We start from the raw sequence: 24864 nt of genomic DNA, 5'->3' as shown, positions 1-24864 counted from the left end.
ATGTGGCCGCTGCATCGCCGCGCCGTCACCGCGAGGCGTCTCTGGGGGAACCCGCTCTTTCTAGGAAGCCAGTGGAGCAGCTCCGTGCGCCTTTGAATCGTCAGCCGGATTGAAAACTCGTCTCGTCCGAACTGCTTTTTGTCTTTTCGTTTGTCGTTCTTCCCCCCCCGCCCGCCCCGCCGCCGACACACGCCTACGCTTGGCACGGTTTGGCTACGCGCCGTGGAGAAGACGTTCAGCGTGCGTTGGGAAGATGATGAGGATCGGTTTTACCCTCGCTGGCAATCGAACAGGTGTTCACAAGGCCCAACAGGAGCCTTTATCAAGGAAACCATGCCCGCGTCCATCACGTGTGCTCGCGGTGAACACGGAAACGAACAGAGAGCACGCTGCGGTAGCCACATGCGTCGTTTCTAGATTTGAAGCTTTCGTGACTGCAAGGATCCATGCGCTTTGGTTCTGTTCGGTAAAGTCACCACGTAGGTAAAAAAAAATAAAACGACAAAAAAATCACGACGCTTCGGGCTCAACACAAGCGGCCTTCATCAGGTGAAGGGTTCAGGCTGTCTCGAGGACAGCGCTGGAGTGAACACAGCCACGCTCAGACCGCGGACCTTTAAGCCGTGTGCGAGGAAGCAAGGTGCCTTGACAAAGGAATTAGCATGAAAAAAATAGCATTTGGTGTACACCACTTTTATGCTAAGCTCGGGCAATCAAATGCTAATTTTTTAATGCTAATTCCTTTGTCAAGGCACCTTGTTTGCTCGCACACAGCTTAAGGGTCCGCGGTCTGAGCGTGGCTGTGTTTCACTCCAGCGCTGTCCTCGAGACAGCCTGATCCCTTCACCTGATGAAGGCCGCTTGTGTTGTGGCCGAAACGTCGTGATTTTTTTGTTGTTTTATTTTTATACCTACGTGGTGACTTTACCGAATAGAACCAAAGAGGAGTACACATGCATTGCCTTTGAAACTGATTGGTCCACACCAGTTCACAAGTGCAGGTAGTCCCCGACTTACTATGTTTCGATGTTACGATAGCGACACTGTAACTTTTTATCATCGCCATCCTCCTCTTCCGAAAACCAAGTTAATGTAGCCATCAACAACCTAACATCGTTCAGGTATGCAGACCACGGACAGAATCTTGTGGCGAGTATGGTAGAATATGATACACGTTACGATACGTTCTGTGCATCTATGGATAACATAGCTCTAGCGATTTAATTTTAGGGTTACGATACAATACGATACGTACGTTCAAAGCATGTGAAAATTTTTTTTTTATTGCAGATAGGATTGTTTCCTGAAAAAAAAATCTTTCTGTGAAATTGCAGTTCATATAGGTAGGCTAAGAATTGACCTTTTTTTACTTGAAATTTTACTGTGCCATACAGTATTGTAGTTAATGAATACACACAGTATATAGTTTATACAGTACGTTACTGTAAATTGCTTTGTTTTGCTAAATTCTCACCATGAAGGCTCCTGGGTAGGCTAGGGCCATTTTCGACTTACGATATTTTCGACTTGCGATACGATGGTCGTAACGCATCTCCGTCGTAAGTCGGGGACTACCCTGTATGTGTGTGTGTCGGGAAACCCTCCACACAGCTGTTAGGGCTTTTAACAGAGTGCGAGGCGAAGGAGGCTCACCTGATCGAGTCGCTAACCTTTGTATTTTAAACTTGATTAGGCGCTATCGTGGTTGCAGGAATTACGCTTTGGTTTTTTTCGGTAAAGTCACGTGGAAATAATAATAAAAAAAATGAAATTACATAATAGCATACGACGTTTCGATCGCAACACAAGCAATCGACATCAGGTAGAGGGAAACACAACCGCAGATATATATACAGATATATACCAGGGGATACAGAGAAACGAAACATCACACTAAATCAAACAGGGTTTAGCAAAATTTGGAAACTATAAAGCAACATAAACGGTCGGTTAAAACAACTAACGCATGGTTTGGTTGAATACGCTGTTTGAAAGATTGTTAAATTGTAAGTTAAGTGTGAAATTTAAGATAGTGATAGATTTCACACTTAACTTTCAATTTAACAATCTTTGAAACCGCGTATTCAACCAAACCATGCGTTAATTGTGTGTTTTAACCGACCGTTTGTGTTGCTTTATATAGTTTCAAAATTTTGCTAAACCCTGTTTGATTTAGTGCGACGTTCCGTCTCTCTGTATCCCCTGGTATATATTATCTGTGTTAATTCCCCCTACTTAAGGTCCGTGTATATATATCTGCGGTTATGTGTTTCCTCTACCTGATGATGATTGCTTGGGTTGCGATCGAAACGTCGTTATGCTATTATGTGATTTGATGTTGTATTATTTCTACGTGACTTTACCGAAGAAAACAAAGAGCATGTACACGTGGTTAATGCAAGGTTGATGCAGACATGATTCCCTGCACGCAAAAAAAACGGTTTCCGTTTGGTGTTTTAACATCTTGACACAACTGTTTTTTACTGGTAGGTACGAAGTTGTAAACTGAGTGTATCAGCCGGCAATAGATTAATGTGTCCGTCCGTCCGTCAGTCCGCCCGTCCCCTTTCAATACTTTAACGAAGTGAAATCTCGTGCTGTTGAGGTGTAAAATCAGCAATAGACAGCGCAGAGACTTGTCCTACCAGCCCACCCTGCAAGGGACCTGTTACAGTAAAAACCTTGGATTGCGAGCATAATCGCGTTCCGGAAAACGTGCCTGTCATCCAAATCGCTCGTACATCAAAGCACTCGTCGTTGTATCAGCTGTGATCACGTGACGCTCGGCAGTACAAAGCGCGTCTACACGTTACACCAAGACCCTGCGCGCTCGTTTATCAAATTAATATTTATTTACGAATGTTTTGCTCTTGGTTCTTTCGGTAAAGTCACGTAGAAGGGAAACAATAAAATAATACAAATATAAAACAATAATTTTATTGTAACAATAATTTTATTGTTATTGTTTTAACAATTTTATTGTTATTGTTTTACAATTATTGTTACAATAAAATTATTGTTACAATTATTGTTCCAATAAAATTATTGTTACAATTATTGTTACAATAAAATTATTGTTACAATAAAATTATTGTTACAATAAAATTATTGTTAAAACAATAAAATTAAAATATTTTTTTATTTTATTGTTTCCCTTCTACGTGGTGGTGATTTTACCGAAAGAACCAAGAATGTGAATCCCTGCAGTCACGAAAGCTTTAAATCGACAATTTTTTTGCTCGTCTTGCAAAACGCTCGCAGACCAAGTTACTCGCAACCCGAGGTTTTACTTTGTATTTCCAGAAAGGCTGAAACCCAGTCTTATCATTTGACACTGGCAAGGGAGAGGCCCCGTGATTTGGCTGCTCAACCCGAGTTCTCAATGTCCCGATAGTGGCATTGTACTTGTGCTGCGTTCGCCTTTTGGCGTCCTCTGGTCTAGCGCCGTTTTGAGACGAGGCTCTAAAGAAAGCCGTCTCTGGTGTGGACCCCAATCAGTTTAAAAGACGATGCATCATAAACTAGCAGAGCATGTTTTTTTGTGTGTGTGTGTGTGCATGTGTGGTGGCCTTATTAACGGCGGAGACTGTTGACTTGAGGCAACGCGTTATTTATTACAAATACTTCAACAGTAGCGACCTTAAATTGTCGATTTAAAGCTTTCGTGACTGCAGGGATTCATATTCTTGGTTCTTTCCGTAAAGTCACCACCGCGTAGAAGGGAAACAATAAAATAATACAAATATAAAACAACAATAACTTTATTGTTTTAACAATAATTGTATTGTTTTATATTTTTTTATTATTTTTTGTTTCCCTTCTACGCGGTGGTGACTTTACCGAAAGCAGCAAGAATAACGTCGTGACCTTGACACTTGAAGGGGCGAACGGCCTCTTCAAGTCCCCCCCCCCAGTTAATGCCCCACGTTAACTCCCGACCGACCTCTATCATAGTCCTCCCTGCCCGGAGGGCTGCCTGAGCTGGCCCAGCTTCGGCTCAGGTCCCCGACCACCGGCCACACGAGTCCGGGCCCTCAGAAGGACATCGGCCCCTCGCCGCTCTGGGCTCGCACCACCGGCTTGCTCTGCACGGCCCTGTCACGGGCGCGGAGTCAGAGGGGTCCCAGGGCCTGGCTCGCCGGTCTTCTCTCTGCACTGGCTCTTCATCTTGGCTCGGTCGAACTGTCCTCTCTGCTCTCTGGCTCCCACCTTTTATAGGATGTCTCCGCGTAGAGGCGGGTTTTTACGTGGGATCCCACCGACCTTCCCGGTCCCCTCCCCTCTGGAGGGCCTGGACACGCGTGACGCACAACCGCCCACAACAGGTTTGTACCGCTTCCCAAGAGGGCCGGGGTCCTGTGGGATCCTACAGACCCCACAGGACCCCACAGGACCCCACAGGACCCCACAGGACCCCACAGGAAGCCTGGTCCGAGATGACTTGCTCACCCGCACCGGTAAGTATTGTAAGTCGCCCCCGGTTTTATGTGTGCGTGCTCCAACACCACCACCGCACGTTAACAAGTATATGTGGTTGATGCAGACACGAGTCCTTGCAAAACGGTTTATATTTTTGGTGTTTTAACATCTTAACACAAACGTGTTTTATTGCCAGCAAGGGTTGAACCTATTTTTTTATATTTTGATACACTGGCAAGGGAGGTCGCATGATACATTCAGAAGTTTAGCCAGACACAAAGTCTCTAATTGTAAGTTGTAAACTAAGACTAAAAACGTTTTTTTATTTTACCAGGTAAGGCCCAGTGAGCTATAGAGCTATTTTTTTCTCCCCCAGATGTGACCTGGCTATTTCAAATAGCTCAAAGAAGTGCCTTATGTGGACATTTATAGCAGCCTCGTACTCTCAAACGCATGTTTCTAAATGCGGAAGGGGTTAACTGGCGGACCCGGAGAAATATCCACACGACCACAGGGAGAGAGAAAGAGAGGGAGGGAGGGAAACACGCGCACACTCGAAATATGCAGACATCAGGGTTGGGATCGAATCCACGACCTCCTGCATACCAGGCGAGGAAGTTAACATCTCGCCACTGCACCGCCCCTAGTAGCAGATGCCCCCTCCTCCCCAGACCCAATGACCACCCTCCATCACACAAGGAGTAAACACTCAGCGATTCTAGATTTGAAGCTTTCGTGACTGCAAGGATCCATACTCTTTGGTTCTATTCGGTAAAGTCACGTAGGTAAAAAAATATATATAACAAAAATCACGACGTTTCGGCCACAACACAAGTGGCCTTCATCAGGTTGAAGGGACCGTGCTGTCATGAGGACAGCGCTGGAGTGAAAACAGCCAAGCCCCAGGTCGCGTCCTTTGAGCTGTGTGGGAGGAAGCAAAACGCTTTGACAAAGGAATTAGCGTAACAATGAGCACGATGTACGTAGGAGGTGCATGGGCCATGATGAACCAGGGGCGGGTTGCATGTGGTTGAGATTTAAATGCTCAAAAGCGATCGGTCACTCCCCTGCCGCTGAAAAAAACAAACAAACAGCAGGGCCCACGGAGGTGAATGCCACGAAGGTTTTGCTACCAAAAACATAACAGGGGCATTCGTCGATTCGCGAACATTCGGTTTAAAAAAAAAGCGATTTCCATTAACCAAATGGAATTTCCGTATTAACGAAATTTCACACCGCGCGAGTGTTTTGTGTGTCTGTACGCTGAACTTCTACCGCGGCACCGTCCGTAGCAATCCCTGCGAATCGGAGGTGCGGGGGAAGGACCACAAACTGTGTGGGTCTCTGCGAGTTTATTGTTTTCTGTGCGAGTTCATGGATATCTGTGAGTCTATGGGTCTCTGTGCGAGTGTGTGTGTGTGTGTTGAACTTATTTCGCACCGTACGTAGCCAGCCGTGCTAATCGGAGGTGCCGGGGCGGGGGATGGAAATGACGAACTTAACGCGACAGCGAGCATCTTGACTTAAAGCGTTCGTGAGTGCAGGAATTCGTATTCTTTGCCTCCTTCGGTGAAGTCACATCGGGGACCGGCAAAGGGTTTTAACATCTGTGTTTGTTTTTCTTCCAGAAAGGATAAAAACCTATTATTGTTTTGTTTAAATGAGCACCGCTGAATTCTCGAATTGACACACGTGTGCAGCAACGCATTGATGACTTTCTTGCCCATCTGTGAATGATAACAAAAAAATCATCTATTACTACGTTAACTATATATTTTTTTTATTTTACCAGTTAAGGCCCACTGAGCTATTTTGCTCTTTTTTCAGAAGCCACCTGGTCACCACAAATGATGGCTCAACGAAGTGTCTCGTCACTCTGTGAAAATATTTAGCAGCCAAATACTCTGAACGCCTGTCTAAATGTGGAGGGGGGGAAACCGTGAGACCCGGTGAAAGTCGACACGATAACGAGGAGAGTGACATGCAAACTCCAAATATACCCACGACCTCCTGCCTACTGGGCAAGGGAGTTAACATCTTGCCACTTTGACACCACATCTAATGTGGACAATACTTAGATTATATGAATCATATTTCGAATCTCTGACCTGGCCATTATGAGCCTCCTTAGAGACACCCAGGCCTAGGGCTCGAACCAGGTTCTCAATATTACTGACTCAGTGTCTCCGACATGGCCATAATGATTCCCATTAGAGATACCCAGGGCTCGAACCCAGGTATTAAGTGTTATTGACTGGGTGTTTCTGGCATGGCCATTATGAATCTCCTAAGAGAGAAACCCAGACCCAGGGCTCGAACCCAGGTTCTCAGTGTTGCTCAGTGTCTCTAACATGGCCATTATCGATACCCTAAGAGAGAGAGAGACAGCCTGACCCCGGGCTCGAACCCAGGTTCTCAGTGTTACTCAGTGTCTCTAACATGGCCATTATCGATAACCTAAGAGAGTGAGAGAGAGACAGCCTGACCCAGGGCTCGAACCCAGGTTCTCAGTGTTGCTGACTTAGTGTCTCTACCATGTCCATTATCGATATCCGAAGAGTGAGAGAGACAGCCTGACCCAGGACTCCAACCCAGGTTCTCAGTGTTACTGACTCAGTGTCTCTACCATGTCCATTATCGATATCCTAAAAGAGAGAGAGACAGCCTGACCCAGGACTCGAACCCAGGTTCTCAGTGTTGCTCACTCAGTGTCTCTACCATGGCCATTATCGATATACTAAGAGAGAGAGACACTCAGACCCAGGGCTCGAACCCAGGTTCTCAGTGTTACTCACTCAGTGTCTCTACCATGGCCATTATCGATATACTAAGAGAGTGAGAGAGACACTCAGACCCAGGGCTCGAACCCAGGTTCTCAGTGTTACTGACTCAGTGTCACTACCATGGCCATTATCGATTTACTAAGAGAGAGTGAGAGAGACACTCAGACCCAGGGCTCGAACCCAGGTTCTCAGTGTTACTCACTCAGTGTCTCTAACATGGCCATTATCGATATCCTAAGAGAGAGAGAGAGAGACAGCCTGACCCAGGACTCGAACCCAGGTTCAATATGTCCCGAGGCTAAATGCCAATGTCGGGATCTGCTGCCACCCAGGAGAAGGCTTCAGCAAGGGGCCCTGTCCGTCTGTTAGTCCTCCTCCGTTGAAGGCACGCAGACAAAGATCCTCCATGTAGCCTGCACCAGACTGTAGGGGCAAGTGCCGTTAGCGAGCGAGCACCCTGTGAAGGCCGGCACACGAAAGGGTGGCGGGTGGCCAGCGCCACGCCCCGTCCGCCTTTGTCTCCCCCCAGTGGCGATGACGTTTCCCCGCGCAACCGTTCCACCGGGGGTCCTCGTTTGAGGCCGAGCTTCCCTTCGGGGAGGAGGCCCGCGAGCGCTCCGGTGTTGGTGGCCGTGGGCGGGAATCGATCTCGGGCGAGAGCGGTTCTTACGGTAAAGTCACCCACGTTGAAGGGAAGCAATACAATAATATAAAAAAATATATATGTAAAACAATAAAATTCTCGCGACGTTTTCGACTGCAAGACAAGCAGTCGTCACCACGGTGACTGCTTTGTGTTGCGGTGAGAATTTTATTGTTTTATTTTTTATTATTTTATTGTTTCCCTTCAACGTGGTGACTTTACCGAAAGAACCAAGAATAAATTTCGATTTGAAGCTTTCGTGACTGCAAGGATTTATCTTCTTTGGTTCTAATAAAATAACACAATAAAATTCTCACGACGTTTCGGCTGACTGCTTTGTGTTGCAGTCGAAACGTCGGTGAGAATTTTATTGTTTTATTTATATTTTTAAATTATTTTATTGTTTCCCTTCAACGTGGTGACTTTACCGAAAGAACCAAGAATGAATTTGGATTTAAAGCTTTCCTGACTGCAAGGATTTATAACACAATAAAATTCTCACGACGTTTCGGCCACAACACAAGTGGCCTTCTTCAGGTCCCGACTGGTCTGTTCCTTTCACCTGAAGAAGGCCACTTGTGTTGTGGCCGAAACGTCGTGAGAATTTTATTGTGTTAGTTTATTTTATTAATTTATTATTTTATTCTCATTCTACGTGGTGGTGACTTTACCGAAAGAACTAAAGAAAACCAAGAATAAAATATATAAAACAATAAAATTCTCACATTTTCGACTGCAACACAAGCAGTCACCTGATGATGATGATGATGATTGCTTTGTGTTGCAGTCGAAACGTCGGTGAGAATTTTATTGTTTTATATATATTTTATTACTTTATTGTTTCCCTTCTACGTGGTGGTGACTTTACCGAAAGAACCAAGAATATAATAAAAATATTGTTTTATATTTTTATTATTTTATTGTTTCCCTTCTACGTGGTGACTTTACCGAAAGAACCAAGAATATAATAAAAATATTGTTTTATATTTTTATTATTTTATTGTTTCTCTTCTACGTGGTGGTGACTTTACCGAAAGAACCAAGAATATAATAAAAATATTGTTTTATATTTTTATTATTTTATTGTTTCTCTTCTACGTGGTGGTGACTTTTACCGAAAGAACCAAGAATATAATAAAAATGTTGTTTTATATTTTTATTATTTTATTGTTTCTCTTCTACGTGGTGGTGACTTTTACCGAAAGAACCAAGAATATGAATCGCTGCAGTCACGAAAGCTTTAAATAAAAATTCCTCACCCCCCCCCCCGACCTGTTAAGCCAGGGGGGGTCCCCAACCTCCGGGCCGAGGACCGGTACCGGTCCCGTGGCCTGTTAGGAACCGGGCCGCACAGCAGCACGTGGTGGGAGCAGCGAGTCAGCACGTGGCCCGCCCGCCATTTTTTTTATTGTTTACCACTTCCGTCCGCGCCTCTATCCCGCACTGCGCCGCTCAGTCACAGCGTTGCTAAGCACCACGAGCTGCTAACCCCCCTGGTAGTAGCCACAATGAGTCAAAAAAAGCAAAACGCCGATGGAGAGCTTCTTTGAAAAGGGGGGGAAAGACCCAAATGATGAACCACCACCCCTACCGTCCCCTGTCCGTGCAAAAGAATTGTCTCCCACAAAACCGGTCCCTGGTGCCGTAAAGGTTTTGGGTATACCGCTGCCATCATTAGACCTCCCTTTGCCAGTACCAAAATAAAATAATAGGGGGGTTTTTTCACCCCCCCCCCCTTTTTCTGGCAATAAAACTGAAACCTTTTTTTTTAACGAGGATTCACGTTACTGCATTAAGCGCAATGCTTGCAGGCAAAATGCAAACAACAACAACAAAAAAACCACACTCTGATAATATATGATGATGATGATGATGCATTGTCCTTGAAGCTGATTGGTCCACACCAGAGACGGCTTTCTTTTGAGCCTCTTGAGCCTCGTCTCAGTCGCTGTCGGTTTCGCGGTTTGGCTTTTCACGACCACAATTCTCTCCCCCCCTCCCCTCCCCTCCCCCATTATGCCTCCGTCTGAGAGAAGTCCAATTACAGGGCTGACCTCGTGACCCCACTGAGCACTCATTAACGCGACCGCCGCTGACTGATTGGAGGCAGAGTCCGCGGTGGGTGGGGTGGGGTGGGGGGGGCGAGCCAGTGACGTGCCACCCACCCACTCCCACCCGCTCCCTGCGTTGCGTTTGCTTTTAGATGGCCGCGAAGGGGAGGGTGAGTGCGCTGCTTCGACAGGTGAGGTGAGGCGGTGAGGGAGGTGAGGAGAGACGGGGTGAGAGGTGAGGAGAGACAGGGGGGAGAGGTGAGGAGAGACGGTGAGGGAGGTGAGGAGACAGGGTGAGAGGTGAGGAGAGACAGGGTGAGGTGAGGCGGTGAGGGAGGTGAGGAGAGACAGGGTGAGAGGTGAGGTGAGGCGGTGAGGGAGGTGAGGAGACAGGGTGAGAGGTGAGGAGAGACAGGGTGAGAGGTGAGGAGAGAGGGAGAGAGGTGAGGAGACAGTGTGAGAGGTGAGGAGAGACGGGGTGAGAGGTGAGGAGAGACAGGGTGAGAGGTGAGGAGAGACAGGGTGAGAGGTGAGGAGAGACGGTGAGGGAGGTGAGGTGAGGCGGTGAGGGAGGTGAGGAGAGACGGGGTGAGAGGTGAGGAGAGACAGGGGGGAGAGGTGAGGAGAGAGGTGAGGTGAGGCGGTGAGGGAGGTGAGGAGACAGGGTGAGAGGTGAGGAGAGACAGGGTGAGAGGTGAGGAGAGAGGGAGAGAGGTGAGGAGACAGTGTGAGAGGTGAGGAGAGACGGGGTGAGAGGTGAGGAGAGACAGGGTGAGAGGTGAGGAGAGACAGGGTGAGAGGTGAGGAGAGACGGTGAGGGAGGTGAGGTGAGGCGGTGAGGGAGGTGAGGAGAGACGGGGTGAGAGGTGAGGAGAGACAGGGGGGAGAGGTGAGGAGAGAGGGAGAGAGGTGAGGTGAGGCGGTGAGGGAGGTGAGGAGACAGGGTGAGAGGTGAGGAGAGACAGGGGTGAGAGGTGAGGAGAGACAGGGTGAGAGGTGAGGAGAGAGGTGAGGTGAGGCGGTGAGGGAGGTGAGGAGACAGGGTGAGAGGTGAGGAGAGACAGGGGGGAGAGGTGAGGAGAGAGGGAGAGAGGTGAGGTGAGGCGGTGAGGGAGGTGAGGAGACAGGGTGAGAGGTGAGGAGAGACAGGGTGAGGGAGGTGAGGAGGAGACAGGGTGAGAGGTGAGGAGAGAGGTGAGGTGAGGCGGTGAGGGAGGTGAGGAGACAGGGTGAGAGGTGAGGAGAGACGGGGTGAGAGGTGAGGAGAGACGGGGTGAGAGGTGAGGAGAGAGGTGAGGTGAGGCGGTGAGGGAGGTGAGGAGACAGGGTGAGAGGTGAGGAGAGACAGGGTGAGAGGTGAGGAGAGAGGTGAGGTGAGGCGGTGAGGGAGGTGAGGAGAGACAGGGTGAGAGGTGAGGAGAGACAGGGTGAGAGGTGAGGTGAGGCGGTGAGGGAGGTGAGGAGAGACGGGGCGAGAGGCGAGAGACAGGGGGGAGAGGTGAGGAGAGAGGGAGAGAGGTGAGGTGAGGCGGTGAGGGAGGTGAGGAGACAGGGTGAGAGGTGAGGAGAGAGGTGAGGTGAGGCGGTGAGGGAGGTGAGGAGACAGGGTGAGAGGTGAGGAGAGACAGGGGGGAGAGGTGAGGTGAGGCGGTGAGGGAGGTGAGGAGAGACGGGGCGAGAGGTGAGGAGAGACAGGGGGGAGAGGTGAGGAGAGACGGGGTGAGAGGTGAGGAGAGACGGGGTGAGAGGTGAGGAGATGGGGAGAGAGGTGAGGAGAGAGGTGAGGTGAGGCGGTGAGGGAGGTGAGGAGACAGGGTGAGAGGTGAGGAGAGACGGGGTGAGAGGTGAGGAGAGACGGGGTGAGAGGTGAGGAGAGACGGGGTGAGAGGTGAGGAGAGAGGTGAGGTGAGGCGGTGAGGGAGGTGAGGAGACAGGGTGAGAGGTGAGGAGAGAGGTGAGGTGAGGCGGTGAGGGAGGTGAGGAGACAGGGTGAGAGGTGAGGAGAGAGGTGAGGTGAGGCGGTGAGGGAGGTGAGGAGAGACGGGGCGAGAGGCGAGAGATGGGGGTGAGAGGTGAGGAGAGAGGTGAGGTGAGGCGGTGAGGGAGGTGAGGAGACAGGGTGAGAGGTGAGGAGAGACAGGGTGAGAGGTGAGGTGAGGCGGTGAGGGAGGTGAGGAGAGACGGGGCGAGAGGTGAGGAGAGACAGGGGTGAGAGGTGAGGAGAGAGGTGAGGTGAGGCGGTGAGGGAGGTGAGGAGACAGGGTGAGAGGTGAGGAGAGACAGGGGGGAGAGGTGAGGAGAGGGGGAGAGAGGTGAGGTGAGGCGGTGAGGGAGGTGAGGAGAGACGGGGCGAGAGGTGAGGAGAGACAGGGGGGAGAGGTGAGGAGAGACGGGGTGAGAGGTGAGGAGAGACGGGGTGAGAGGTGAGGAGACAGTGTGAGAGGTGAGGTGGGACGGGGAGAGAGGTGAGAGACGGGGAGAGAGGTGAGAGACGGGGTGAGAGATGAGGAGACGGGGTGAGAGGTGAAGAGAGAAGGGGGGAGAGGTGAGGAGACGGGGTGAGAGGTGAGGTGGGACGGGGAGAGAGGTGAGAGACGGGGTGAGAGGTGAGGAGACGGGGTGAGAGGTGAGGAGAGACGGGGTGAGAGGCGAGTGACGGGGAGAGAGGTGAGGAGACGGGGTGAGAGGTGAGGAGACGGGGTGAGAGGTGAAGAGAGAAGGGGGGAGAGGTGAGGAGAGACGGAAAGAGAGGTGAGGAGAGACGGGGTGAGAGGTGAGGAGAGACGGGGTGATAGGTGAGGAGAGATGGAGAGTGGTGAGGAGAGATGGGGAGAGAGGTGAGGAGATACGGGGAGAGGTGAGGATAGACGGGGTGAGAGGTGAGGAGAGACGGGGAGAGGTGAGGAGAGACGGGGAGAGGTGAGGAGAGACAGGGGGAGAGGTGAGGATAGACGGGGTGAGAGGCGAGAGACAGGGGGAGAGGTGAGGAGAGATGGAGAGTGGTGAGGAGAGACGGGGAGAGGTGAGGATAGACGGGGTGAGAGGTGAGGAGAGACGGGGAGAGGTGAGGAGAGACAGGCGGAGAGGTGAGGAGAGACGGGGAGAGAGGTGAGGAGAGACGGGGTGAGAGGTGAGGAGAGACGGGGAGAGAGGTGAGGAGACGGGGTGAGAGGTGAGGAGAGACGGGGTGAGAGGTGAGGAGAGACGGGGATAGAGGTGAGGAGACGGGGTGAGAGGTGAGGAGAGACGGGGAGAGAGGTGAGGAGAGACGGGGTGAGAGGTGAGGAGAGATGGAGAGTGGTGAGGAGAGACGGGGATAGAGGTGAGGAGAGACTGGGTGAGAGGTGAGGAGAGACGGGGTGAGGTGAGGAGAGACGGGGAGAGAGGTGAGGAGAGACGGGGGAGAGGTGAGGAGAGACAGGGTGAGAGGTGAGGAGAGACGGGGAGAGAGGTGAGGAGAGACGGGGTGAGAGGTGAGGAGATGGGGAGAGAGGTGAGGAGAGACGGGGTGAGAGGTGAGGAGAGACGGGGTGAGAGGTGAGGAGAGACGGGGAGAGAGGTGAGGAGACGGGGTGAGAGGTGAGGAGAGGCGGGGAGAGGTGAGGATAGACGGGGTGAGAGGCGAGAGACAGGGGGAGAGGTGAGGAGACGGGGTGAGAGGTGAGGAGAGACGGGGAGAGAGGTGAGGAGAGACGGGGAGAGGTGAGGATAGACGGGGTGAGAGGTGAGGAGAGACGGGGTGAGAGGTGAGGAGAGATGGAGAGTGGTGAGGAGAGACGGGGATAGAGGTGAGGAGAGACTGGGTGAGAGGTGAGGAGAGACGGGGTGAGGTGAGGAGAGACGGGGAGAGAGGTGAGGAGAGACGGGGGAGAGGTGAGGAGAGACAGGGTGAGAGGTGAGGAGAGACGGGGAGAGAGGTGAGGAGAGACGGGGTGAGAGGTGAGGAGATGGGGAGAGAGGTGAGGAGAGACGGGGTGAGAGGTGAGGAGAGACGGGGTGAGAGGTGAGGAGAGACGGGGAGAGAGGTGAGGAGACGGGGTGAGAGGTGAGGAGAGGCGGGGAGAGGTGAGGATAGACGGGGTGAGAGGCGAGAGACAGGGGGAGAGGTGAGGAGACGGGGTGAGAGGTGAGGAGAGACGGGGAGAGAGGTGAGGAGAGACGGGGAGAGGTGAGGATAGACGGGGTGAGAGGTGAGGAGAGACGGGGAGAGGTGAGGAGAGACGGGGAGAGGTGAGGAGAGACAGGGGGAGAGGTGAGGAGAGACGGGGAGAGAGGTGAGGAGACAGGGTGAGAGGTGGGGAGAGACGGGGTGAGAGGTGAGGAGAGACGGGGAGAGAGGTGAGGAGAGACGGGGAGAGAGGTGAGGAGACGGGGTGAGAGGTGAGGAGACAGGGTGAGAGGTGAGGAGAAACGGGGTGATAGGTGAGGAGAGACGGGGTGAGAGGTGAGGAGAGATGGAGAGTGGTGAGGAGAGACGGGGATAGAGGTGAGGAGAGACGGGGTGAGAGGTGAGGAGAGACGGGGTGAGAGGTGAGGAGACGGGGTGAGAGGTGAGGAGAGACAGGGTGAGAGGTGAGGAGAGACGGGGAGAGAGGTGAGGAGAGACGGGGTGAGAGGTGAGGAGATGGGGAGAGAGGTGAGGAGAGACAGGGTGAGAGGTGAGGAGATGGGGAGAGAGGTGAGGAGAGACGGGGTGAGAGGTGAGGAGAGACGGGGAGAGAGGTGAGGAGACGGGGTGAGAGGTGAGGAGAGACGGGGAGAGGTGAGGATAGACGGGGTGAGAGGCGAGAGACAGGGGGAGAGGTGAGGAGACGGGGTGAGAGGTGAGGAGAGACGGGGAGAGAGGTGAGGAGAGACGGGGAGAGGTGAGGATAGACGGGGTGAGAGGTGAGGAGAGACGGGGAGAGGTGAGGAGAGACGGGGAGAGGTGAGGAGAGACAGGGGGAGAGGTGAGGAGAGACGGGGAGAGAGGTGAGGAGACAGGGTGAGAGGTGGGGAGAGACGGGGTGAGAGGTGAGGAGAGACGGGGAGAGAGGTGAGGAGAGACGGGGAGAGAGGTGAGGAGACGGGGTGAGAGGTGAGGAGACAGGGTGAGAGGTGAGGAGAGACGGGGTGATAGGTGAGGAGAGACGGGGTGAGAGGTGAGGAGAGATGGAGAGTGGTGAGGAGAGACGGGGATAGAGGTGAGGAGAGACGGGGTGAGAGGTGAGGAGAGACGGGGTGAGAGGTGAGGAGACTGGGTGAGAGGTGAGGAGAGACGGGGTGAGAGGTGAGGAGAGACGGGGTGAGAGGTGAGGAGACAGGGTGAGAGGTGAGGAGACAGGGTGAGAGGTGAGGAGAGACGGGGAGAGAGGTGAGGAGAGACGGGGTGAGAGGTGAGGAGACGGTGGGAGAGGTGAGGAGACGAGGTGAGAGGTGAGGAGAGACGGGGTGAGAGGTGAGGAGAGATGGGGTGAGAGGTGAGGAGAGACGGGGAGAGAGGTGAGGAGAGATGGGGTGAGAGGTGAGGAGAGATGGGGTGAGAGGTGAGGAGAGACGGGGAGAGAGGTGAGGAGAGACGGGGAGAGGTGAGGAGAGACGGGGAGAGAGGTGAGGATAGACGGGGTGAGAGGTGAGGAGAGACGGGGAGAGAGGTGAGGAGACGGGGTGAGAGGTGAGAGACGGGGAGAGAGGTGAGGAGACGGGGTGAGAGGTGAGGAGACGGGGATAGAGGTGAGGAGAGACGGGGAGAGAGGTGAGGAGAGACGGGGAGAGGTGAGGAGAGACGGGGAGAGAGGTGAGGATAGACGGGGTGAGAAGTGAGGAGAGACGGGGTGAGAGGTGAGGAGACGGGGTGAGAGGTGAGGAGACTGGGTGAGAGGTGAGGAGAGACGGGGTGAGAGGTGAGGAGAGACGGGGTGAGAGGAGAGGAGATGGGGAGAGAGGTGAGGAGACGGGGTGAGAGGTGAGGAGACGGGGTGAGAGGTGAGGAGAGACGGGGTGAGAGGTGAGGAGAGACAGGGGTGAGAGGTGAGGAGAGACAGGGTGAGAGGTGAGGAGAGAGGTGAGGTGAGGCGGTGAGGGAGGTGAGGAGACAGGGTGAGAGGTGAGGAGAGACAGGGGGGAGAGGTGAGGAGAGAGGGAGAGAGGTGAGGTGAGGCGGTGAGGGAGGTGAGGAGACAGGGTGAGAAGTGAGGAGAGATGGGGTGAGAGGTGAGGAGAGACGGGGTGAGAGGTGAGGAGAGACGGGGAGAGAGGTGAGGAGAGACGGGGAGAGAGGTGAGGAGACAGTGTGAGAGGTGAGGAGAGACGGGGTGAGAGGTGAGGAGAGACAGGGTGAGAGGTGAGGAGACGGGGAGAGAGGTGAGGAGAGACGGTGAGGGAGGTGAGGTGAGGCGGTGAGGGAGGTGAGGAGAGACGGGGTGAGAGGTGAGGAGAGACAGGGGGGAGAGGTGAGGAGAGAGGGAGAGAGGTGAGGTGAGGCGGTGAGGGAGGTGAGGAGACAGGGTGAGAGGTGAGGAGAGACAGGGTGAGGGAGGTGAGGAGGAGACAGGGTGAGAGGTGAGGAGAGAGGTGAGGTGAGGCGGTGAGGGAGGTGAGGAGACAGGGTGAGAGGTGAGGAGAGACGGGGTGAGAGGTGAGGAGAGACGGGGTGAGAGGTGAGGAGAGAGGTGAGGTGAGGCGGTGAGGGAGGTGAGGAGACAGGGTGAGAGGTGAGGAGAGACAGGGTGAGAGGTGAGGAGAGAGGTGAGGTGAGGCGGTGAGGGAGGTGAGGAGAGACAGGGTGAGAGGTGAGGAGAGACAGGGTGAGAGGTGAGGTGAGGCGGTGAGGGAGGTGAGGAGAGACGGGGCGAGAGGCGAGAGACAGGGGGAGAGGTGAGGAGAGAGGGAGAGAGGTGAGGTGAGGCGGTGAGGGAGGTGAGGAGACAGGGTGAGAGGTGAGGAGAGAGGTGAGGTGAGGCGGTGAGGGAGGTGAGGAGACAGGGTGAGAGGTGAGGAGAGACAGGGGGGAGAGGTGAGGTGAGGCGGTGAGGGAGGTGAGGAGAGACGGGGCGAGAGGTGAGGAGAGACAGGGGGGAGAGGTGAGGAGAGACGGGGTGAGAGGTGAGGAGAGACGGGGTGAGAGGTGAGGAGATGGGGAGAGAGGTGAGGAGAGAGGTGAGGTGAGGCGGTGAGGGAGGTGAGGAGACAGGGTGAGAGGTGAGGAGAGACGGGGTGAGAGGTGAGGAGAGACGGGGTGAGAGGTGAGGAGAGACGGGGTGAGAGGTGAGGAGAGAGGTGAGGTGAGGCGGTGAGGGAGGTGAGGAGACAGGGTGAGAGGTGAGGAGAGAGGTGAGGTGAGGCGGTGAGGGAGGTGAGGAGACAGGGTGAGAGGTGAGGAGAGAGGTGAGGTGAGGCGGTGAGGGAGGTGAGGAGAGACGGGGCGAGAGGCGAGAGATGGGGGTGAGAGGTGAGGAGAGAGGTGAGGTGAGGCGGTGAGGGAGGTGAGGAGACAGGGTGAGAGGTGAGGAGAGACAGGGTGAGAGGTGAGGTGAGGCGGTGAGGGAGGTGAGGAGAGACGGGGCGAGAGGTGAGGAGAGACAGGGGTGAGAGGTGAGGAGAGAGGTGAGGTGAGGCGGTGAGGGAGGTGAGGAGACAGGGTGAGAGGTGAGGAGAGACAGGGGGGAGAGGTGAGGAGAGGGGGAGAGAGGTGAGGTGAGGCGGTGAGGGAGGTGAGGAGAGACGGGGCGAGAGGTGAGGAGAGACAGGGGGGAGAGGTGAGGAGAGACGGGGTGAGAGGTGAGGAGAGACGGGGTGAGAGGTGAGGAGACAGTGTGAGAGGTGAGGTGGGACGGGGAGAGAGGTGAGAGACGGGGAGAGAGGTGAGAGACGGGGTGAGAGATGAGGAGACGGGGTGAGAGGTGAAGAGAGAAGGGGGGAGAGGTGAGGAGACGGGGTGAGAGGTGAGGTGGGACGGGGAGAGAGGTGAGAGACGGGGTGAGAGGTGAGGAGACGGGGTGAGAGGTGAGGAGAGACGGGGTGAGAGGCGAGTGACGGGGAGAGAGGTGAGGAGACGGGGTGAGAGGTGAGGAGACGGGGTGAGAGGTGAAGAGAGAAGGGGGGAGAGGTGAGGAGAGACGGAAAGAGAGGTGAGGAGAGACGGGGTGAGAGGTGAGGAGAGACGGGGTGATAGGTGAGGAGAGATGGAGAGTGGTGAGGAGAGATGGGGAGAGAGGTGAGGAGATACGGGGAGAGGTGAGGATAGACGGGGTGAGAGGTGAGGAGAGACGGGGAGAGGTGAGGAGAGACGGGGAGAGGTGAGGAGAGACAGGGGGAGAGGTGAGGATAGACGGGGTGAGAGGCGAGAGACAGGGGGAGAGGTGAGGAGAGATGGAGAGTGGTGAGGAGAGACGGGGAGAGGTGAGGATAGACGGGGTGAGAGGTGAGGAGAGACGGGGAGAGGTGAGGAGAGACAGGCGGAGAGGTGAGGAGAGACGGGGAGAGAGGTGAGGAGAGACGGGGTGAGAGGTGAGGAGAGACGGGGAGAGAGGTGAGGAGACGGGGTGAGAGGTGAGGAGAGACGGGGTGAGAGGTGAGGAGAGACGGGGATAGAGGTGAGGAGACGGGGTGAGAGGTGAGGAGAGACGGGGAGAGAGGTGAGGAGAGACGGGGTGAGAGGTGAGGAGAGATGGAGAGTGGTGAGGAGAGACGGGGATAGAGGTGAGGAGAGACTGGGTGAGAGGTGAGGAGAGACGGGGTGAGGTGAGGAGAGACGGGGAGAGAGGTGAGGAGAGACGGGGGAGAGGTGAGGAGAGACAGGGTGAGAGGTGAGGAGAGACGGGGAGAGAGGTGAGGAGAGACGGGGTGAGAGGTGAGGAGATGGGGAGAGAGGTGAGGAGAGACGGGGTGAGAGGTGAGGAGAGACGGGGTGAGAGGTGAGGAGAGACGGGGAGAGAGGTGAGGAGACGGGGTGAGAGGTGAGGAGAGGCGGGGAGAGGTGAGGATAGACGGGGTGAGAGGCGAGAGACAGGGGGAGAGGTGAGGAGACGGGGTGAGAGGTGAGGAGAGACGGGGAGAGAGGTGAGGAGAGACGGGGAGAGGTGAGGATAGACGGGGTGAGAGGTGAGGAGAGACGGGGTGAGAGGTGAGGAGAGATGGAGAGTGGTGAGGAGAGACGGGGATAGAGGTGAGGAGAGACTGGGTGAGAGGTGAGGAGAGACGGGGTGAGGTGAGGAGAGACGGGGAGAGAGGTGAGGAGAGACGGGGGAGAGGTGAGGAGAGACAGGGTGAGAGGTGAGGAGAGACGGGGAGAGAGGTGAGGAGAGACGGGGTGAGAGGTGAGGAGATGGGGAGAGAGGTGAGGAGAGACGGGGTGAGAGGTGAGGAGAGACGGGGTGAGAGGTGAGGAGAGACGGGGAGAGAGGTGAGGAGACGGGGTGAGAGGTGAGGAGAGGCGGGGAGAGGTGAGGATAGACGGGGTGAGAGGCGAGAGACAGGGGGAGAGGTGAGGAGACGGGGTGAGAGGTGAGGAGAGACGGGGAGAGAGGTGAGGAGAGACGGGGAGAGGTGAGGATAGACGGGGTGAGAGGTGAGGAGAGACGGGGAGAGGTGAGGAGAGACGGGGAGAGGTGAGGAGAGACAGGGGGAGAGGTGAGGAGAGACGGGGAGAGAGGTGAGGAGACAGGGTGAGAGGTGGGGAGAGACGGGGTGAGAGGTGAGGAGAGACGGGGAGAGAGGTGAGGAGAGACGGGGAGAGAGGTGAGGAGACGGGGTGAGAGGTGAGGAGACAGGGTGAGAGGTGAGGAGAAACGGGGTGATAGGTGAGGAGAGACGGGGTGAGAGGTGAGGAGAGATGGAGAGTGGTGAGGAGAGACGGGGATAGAGGTGAGGAGAGACGGGGTGAGAGGTGAGGAGAGACGGGGTGAGAGGTGAGGAGACGGGGTGAGAGGTGAGGAGAGACAGGGTGAGAGGTGAGGAGAGACGGGGAGAGAGGTGAGGAGAGACGGGGTGAGAGGTGAGGAGATGGGGAGAGAGGTGAGGAGAGACAGGGTGAGAGGTGAGGAGATGGGGAGAGAGGTGAGGAGAGACGGGGTGAGAGGTGAGGAGAGACGGGGAGAGAGGTGAGGAGACGGGGTGAGAGGTGAGGAGAGACGGGGAGAGGTGAGGATAGACGGGGTGAGAGGCGAGAGACAGGGGGAGAGGTGAGGAGACGGGGTGAGAGGTGAGGAGAGACGGGGAGAGAGGTGAGGAGAGACGGGGAGAGGTGAGGATAGACGGGGTGAGAGGTGAGGAGAGACGGGGAGAGGTGAGGAGAGACGGGGAGAGGTGAGGAGAGACAGGGGGAGAGGTGAGGAGAGACGGGGAGAGAGGTGAGGAGACAGGGTGAGAGGTGGGGAGAGACGGGGTGAGAGGTGAGGAGAGACGGGGAGAGAGGTGAGGAGAGACGGGGAGAGAGGTGAGGAGACGGGGTGAGAGGTGAGGAGACAGGGTGAGAGGTGAGGAGAGACGGGGTGATAGGTGAGGAGAGACGGGGTGAGAGGTGAGGAGAGATGGAGAGTGGTGAGGAGAGACGGGGATAGAGGTGAGGAGAGACGGGGTGAGAGGTGAGGAGAGACGGGGTGAGAGGTGAGGAGACTGGGTGAGAGGTGAGGAGAGACGGGGTGAGAGGTGAGGAGAGACGGGGTGAGAGGTGAGGAGACAGGGTGAGAGGTGAGGAGACAGGGTGAGAGGTGAGGAGAGACGGGGAGAGAGGTGAGGAGAGACGGGGTGAGAGGTGAGGAGACGGTGGGAGAGGTGAGGAGACGAGGTGAGAGGTGAGGAGAGACGGGGTGAGAGGTGAGGAGAGATGGGGTGAGAGGTGAGGAGAGACGGGGAGAGAGGTGAGGAGAGATGGGGTGAGAGGTGAGGAGAGATGGGGTGAGAGGTGAGGAGAGACGGGGAGAGAGGTGAGGAGAGACGGGGAGAGGTGAGGAGAGACGGGGAGAGAGGTGAGGATAGACGGGGTGAGAGGTGAGGAGAGACGGGGAGAGAGGTGAGGAGACGGGGTGAGAGGTGAGAGACGGGGAGAGAGGTGAGGAGACGGGGTGAGAGGTGAGGAGACGGGGATAGAGGTGAGGAGAGACGGGGAGAGAGGTGAGGAGAGACGGGGAGAGGTGAGGAGAGACGGGGAGAGAGGTGAGGATAGACGGGGTGAGAAGTGAGGAGAGACGGGGTGAGAGGTGAGGAGACGGGGTGAGAGGTGAGGAGACTGGGTGAGAGGTGAGGAGAGACGGGGTGAGAGGTGAGGAGAGACGGGGTGAGAGGAGAGGAGATGGGGAGAGAGGTGAGGAGACGGGGTGAGAGGTGAGGAGACGGGGTGAGAGGTGAGGAGAGACGGGGTGAGAGGTGAGGAGACAGTGTGAGAGGTGAGGAGAGACGGGGAGAGGTGAGGAGAGACGGGGAGAGAGGTGAGGAGAGACGGGGTGAGAGGTGAGGAGACAGGGTGAGAGGTGAGGAGAGACGGGGTGAGAGGTGAGGAGACGGGGTGAGAGGTGAGGAGACAGGGTGAGAGGTGAGGAGACGGGGTGAGAAGTGAGGAGAGATGGGGTGAGAGGTGAGGAGAGACGGGGTGAGAGGTGAGGAGAGACGGGGAGAGAGGTGAGGAGAGACGGGGAGAGAGGTGAGGATAGACGGGGTGAGAGGTGAGGAGAGACGGGGAGAGAGGTGAGGAGACGGGGTGAGAGGTGAGAGACGGGGAGAGAGGTGAGAGACGGGGAGAGAGGTGAGGAGAGACGGGGAGAGAGGTGAGGAGAGACGGGGAGAGAGGTGAGGAGAGAGGGAGAGAGGTGAGGGCCGGGGAGAGGTGAGGAGAGACGGGGAGAGAGGTGAGGAGACGAGGTGAGAGGTGAGGAGAGACGGGGTGAGAGGTGAGGAGAGACGGGGATAGAGGTGAGGAGACAGGGTGAGAGGTGAGGAGAGACGGGGAGAGAGGTGAGGAGAGACGGGGTGAGAGGTGAGGAGAGATGGAGAGTGGTGAGGAGAGACGGGGATAGAGGTGAGGAGAGACTGGGTGAGAGGTGAGGAGAGACGGGGTGAGGTGAGGAGAGACGGGGAGAGAGGTGAGGAGAGGCGGGGGAGAGGTGAGGAGAGACAGGGTGAGAGGTGAGGAGAGACGGGGAGAGAGGTGAGGAGAGACGGGGTGAGAGGTGAGGAGATGGGGAGAGAGGTGAGGAGAGACGGGGTGAGAGGTGAGGAGAGACGGGGTGAGAGGTGAGGAGAGACGGGGAGAGAGGTGAGGAGACGGGGTGAGAGGTGAGGAGAGACGGGGAGAGGTGAGGATAGACGGGGTGAGAGGCGAGAGACAGGGGGAGAGGTGAGGAGACGGGGTGAGAGGTGAGGAGAGACGGGGAGAGGTGAGGAGAGACAGGCGGAGAGGTGAGGAGAGACGGGGAGAGAGGTGAGGAGAGACGGGGTGAGAGGTGAGGAGAGACGGGGAGAGAGGTGAGGAGACGGGGTGAGAGGTGAGGAGAGACGGGGTGAGAGGTGAGGAGAGACGGGGATAGAGGTGAGGAGACAGGGTGAGAGGTGAGGAGAGACGGGGAGAGAGGTGAGGAGAGACGGGGTGAGAGGTGAGGAGAGATGGAGAGTGGTGAGGAGAGACGGGGATAGAGGTGAGGAGAGACTGGGTGAGAGGTGAGGAGAGACGGGGTGAGGTGAGGAGAGACGGGGAGAGAGGTGAGGAGAGACGGGGGAGAGGTGAGGAGAGACAGGGTGAGAGGTGAGGAGAGACGGGGAGAGAGGTGAGGAGAGACGGGGTGAGAGGTGAGGAGATGGGGAGAGAGGTGAGGAGAGACGGGGTGAGAGGTGAGGAGAGACGGGGTGAGAGGTGAGGAGAGACGGGGAGAGAGGTGAGGAGACGGGGTGAGTGGTGAGGAGAGGCGGGGAGAGGTGAGGATAGACGGGGTGAGAGGCGAGAGACAGGGGGAGAGGTGAGGAGACGGGGTGAGAGGTGAGGAGAGACGGGGAGAGAGGTGAGGAGAGACGGGGAGAGGTGAGGATAGACGGGGTGAGAGGTGAGGAGAGACGGGGAGAGGTGAGGAGAGACGGGGAGAGGTGAGGAGAGACAGGGGGAGAGGTGAGGAGAGACGGGGAGAGAGGTGAGGAGACAGGGTGAGAGGTGGGGAGAGACGGGGTGAGAGGTGAGGAGAGACGGGGAGAGAGGTGAGGAGAGACGGGGAGAGAGGTGAGGAGACGGGGTGAGAGGTGAGGAGACAGGGTGAGAGGTGAGGAGAAACGGGGTGATAGGTGAGGAGAGACGGGGTGAGAGGTGAGGAGAGATGGAGAGTGGTGAGGAGAGACGGGGATAGAGGTGAGGAGAGACGGGGTGAGAGGTGAGGAGAGACGGGGTGAGAGGTGAGGAGACGGGGTGAGAGGTGAGGAGAGACAGGGTGAGAGGTGAGGAGAGACGGGGAGAGAGGTGAGGAGAGACGGGGTGAGAGGTGAGGAGATGGGGAGAGAGGTGAGGAGAGACAGGGTGAGAGGTGAGGAGATGGGGAGAGAGGTGAGGAGAGACGGGGTGAGAGGTGAGGAGAGACGGGGAGAGAGGTGAGGAGACGGGGTGAGAGGTGAGGAGAGACGGGGAGAGGTGAGGAGAGACGGGGAGAGGTGAGGAGAGACAGGGGGAGAGGTGAGGAGAGACGGGGAGAGAGGTGAGGAGACAGGGTGAGAGGTGGGGAGAGACGGGGTGAGAGGTGAGGAGAGACGGGGAGAGAGGTGAGGAGAGACGGGGAGAGAGGTGAGGAGACGGGGTGAGAGGTGAGGAGACAGGGTGAGAGGTGAGGAGAGACGGGGTGATAGGTGAGGAGAGACGGGGTGAGAGGTGAGGAGAGATGGAGAGTGGTGAGGAGAGACGGGGATAGAGGTGAGGAGAGACGGGGTGAGAGGTGAGGAGAGACGGGGTGAGAGGTGAGGAGACTGGGTGAGAGGTGAGGAGAGACGGGGTGAGAGGTGAGGAGAGACGGGGTGAGAGGTGAGGAGACAGGGTGAGAGGTGAGGAGACAGGGTGAGAGGTGAGGAGAGACGGGGAGAGAGGTGAGGAGAGACGGGGTGAGAGGTGAGGAGACGGTGGGAGAGGTGAGGAGACGAGGTGAGAGGTGAGGAGAGACGGGGTGAGAGGTGAGGAGAGATGGGGTGAGAGGTGAGGAGAGACGGGGAGAGAGGTGAGGAGAGATGGGGTGAGAGGTGAGGAGAGATGGGGTGAGAGGTGAGGAGAGACGGGGAGAGAGGTGAGGAGAGACGGGGAGAGGTGAGGAGAGACGGGGAGAGAGGTGAGGATAGACGGGGTGAGAGGTGAGGAGAGACGGGGAGAGAGGTGAGGAGACGGGGTGAGAGGTGAGAGACGGGGAGAGAGGTGAGGAGACGGGGTGAGAGGTGAGGAGACGGGGATAGAGGTGAGGAGAGACGGGGAGAGAGGTGAGGAGAGACGGGGAGAGGTGAGGAGAGACGGGGAGAGAGGTGAGGATAGACGGGGTGAGAAGTGAGGAGAGACGGGGTGAGAGGTGAGGAGACGGGGTGAGAGGTGAGGAGACTGGGTGAGAGGTGAGGAGAGACGGGGTGAGAGGTGAGGAGAGACGGGGTGAGAGGAGAGGAGATGGGGAGAGAGGTGAGGAGACGGGGTGAGAGGTGAGGAGACGGGGTGAGAGGTGAGGAGAGACGGGGTGAGAGGTGAGGAGACAGTGTGAGAGGTGAGGAGAGACGGGGAGAGGTGAGGAGAGACGGGGAGAGAGGTGAGGAGAGACGGGGTGAGAGGTGAGGAGACAGGGTGAGAGGTGAGGAGAGACGGGGTGAGAGGTGAGGAGACGGGGTGAGAGGTGAGGAGACAGGGTGAGAGGTGAGGAGACGGGGTGAGAAGTGAGGAGAGATGGGGTGAGAGGTGAGGAGAGACGGGGTGAGAGGTGAGGAGAGACGGGGAGAGAGGTGAGGAGAGACGGGGAGAGAGGTGAGGATAGACGGGGTGAGAGGTGAGGAGAGA

At 55.9% G+C, this 24864-nt stretch overlaps 1 protein-coding gene across 1 annotated transcript in view; it reads left to right on the top strand.

Moving 5' to 3' along the window:
- The window catches only part of LOC142908081 (uncharacterized), a 44171-nt gene continuing 19307 nt past the window's right edge, over nucleotides 1-24864 (top strand). Inside the window, exons 1-3 of the mRNA XM_076058258.1 lie at nucleotides 1-84; nucleotides 3955-4176; nucleotides 10049-10087. Coding sequence (XP_075914373.1) covers nucleotides 1-84; nucleotides 3955-4176; nucleotides 10049-10087 — 345 coding nt within the window. The remainder of the gene's footprint in view (nucleotides 85-3954; nucleotides 4177-10048; nucleotides 10088-24864) is intronic.

Source organism: Petromyzon marinus (genome assembly GCF_048934315.1).
Source record: "Petromyzon marinus isolate PM22_M1 ecotype Great Lakes invasive population chromosome 69 unlocalized genomic scaffold, UKy_Petmar_22M1.pri1.0 chr69_unloc.2, whole genome shotgun sequence".
NCBI lineage: Eukaryota > Metazoa > Chordata > Hyperoartia > Petromyzontiformes > Petromyzontidae > Petromyzon > Petromyzon marinus.
Note: the sequence above shows the minus strand (reverse complement) of the source record. Positions and strands in the feature narration are given on the sequence as shown.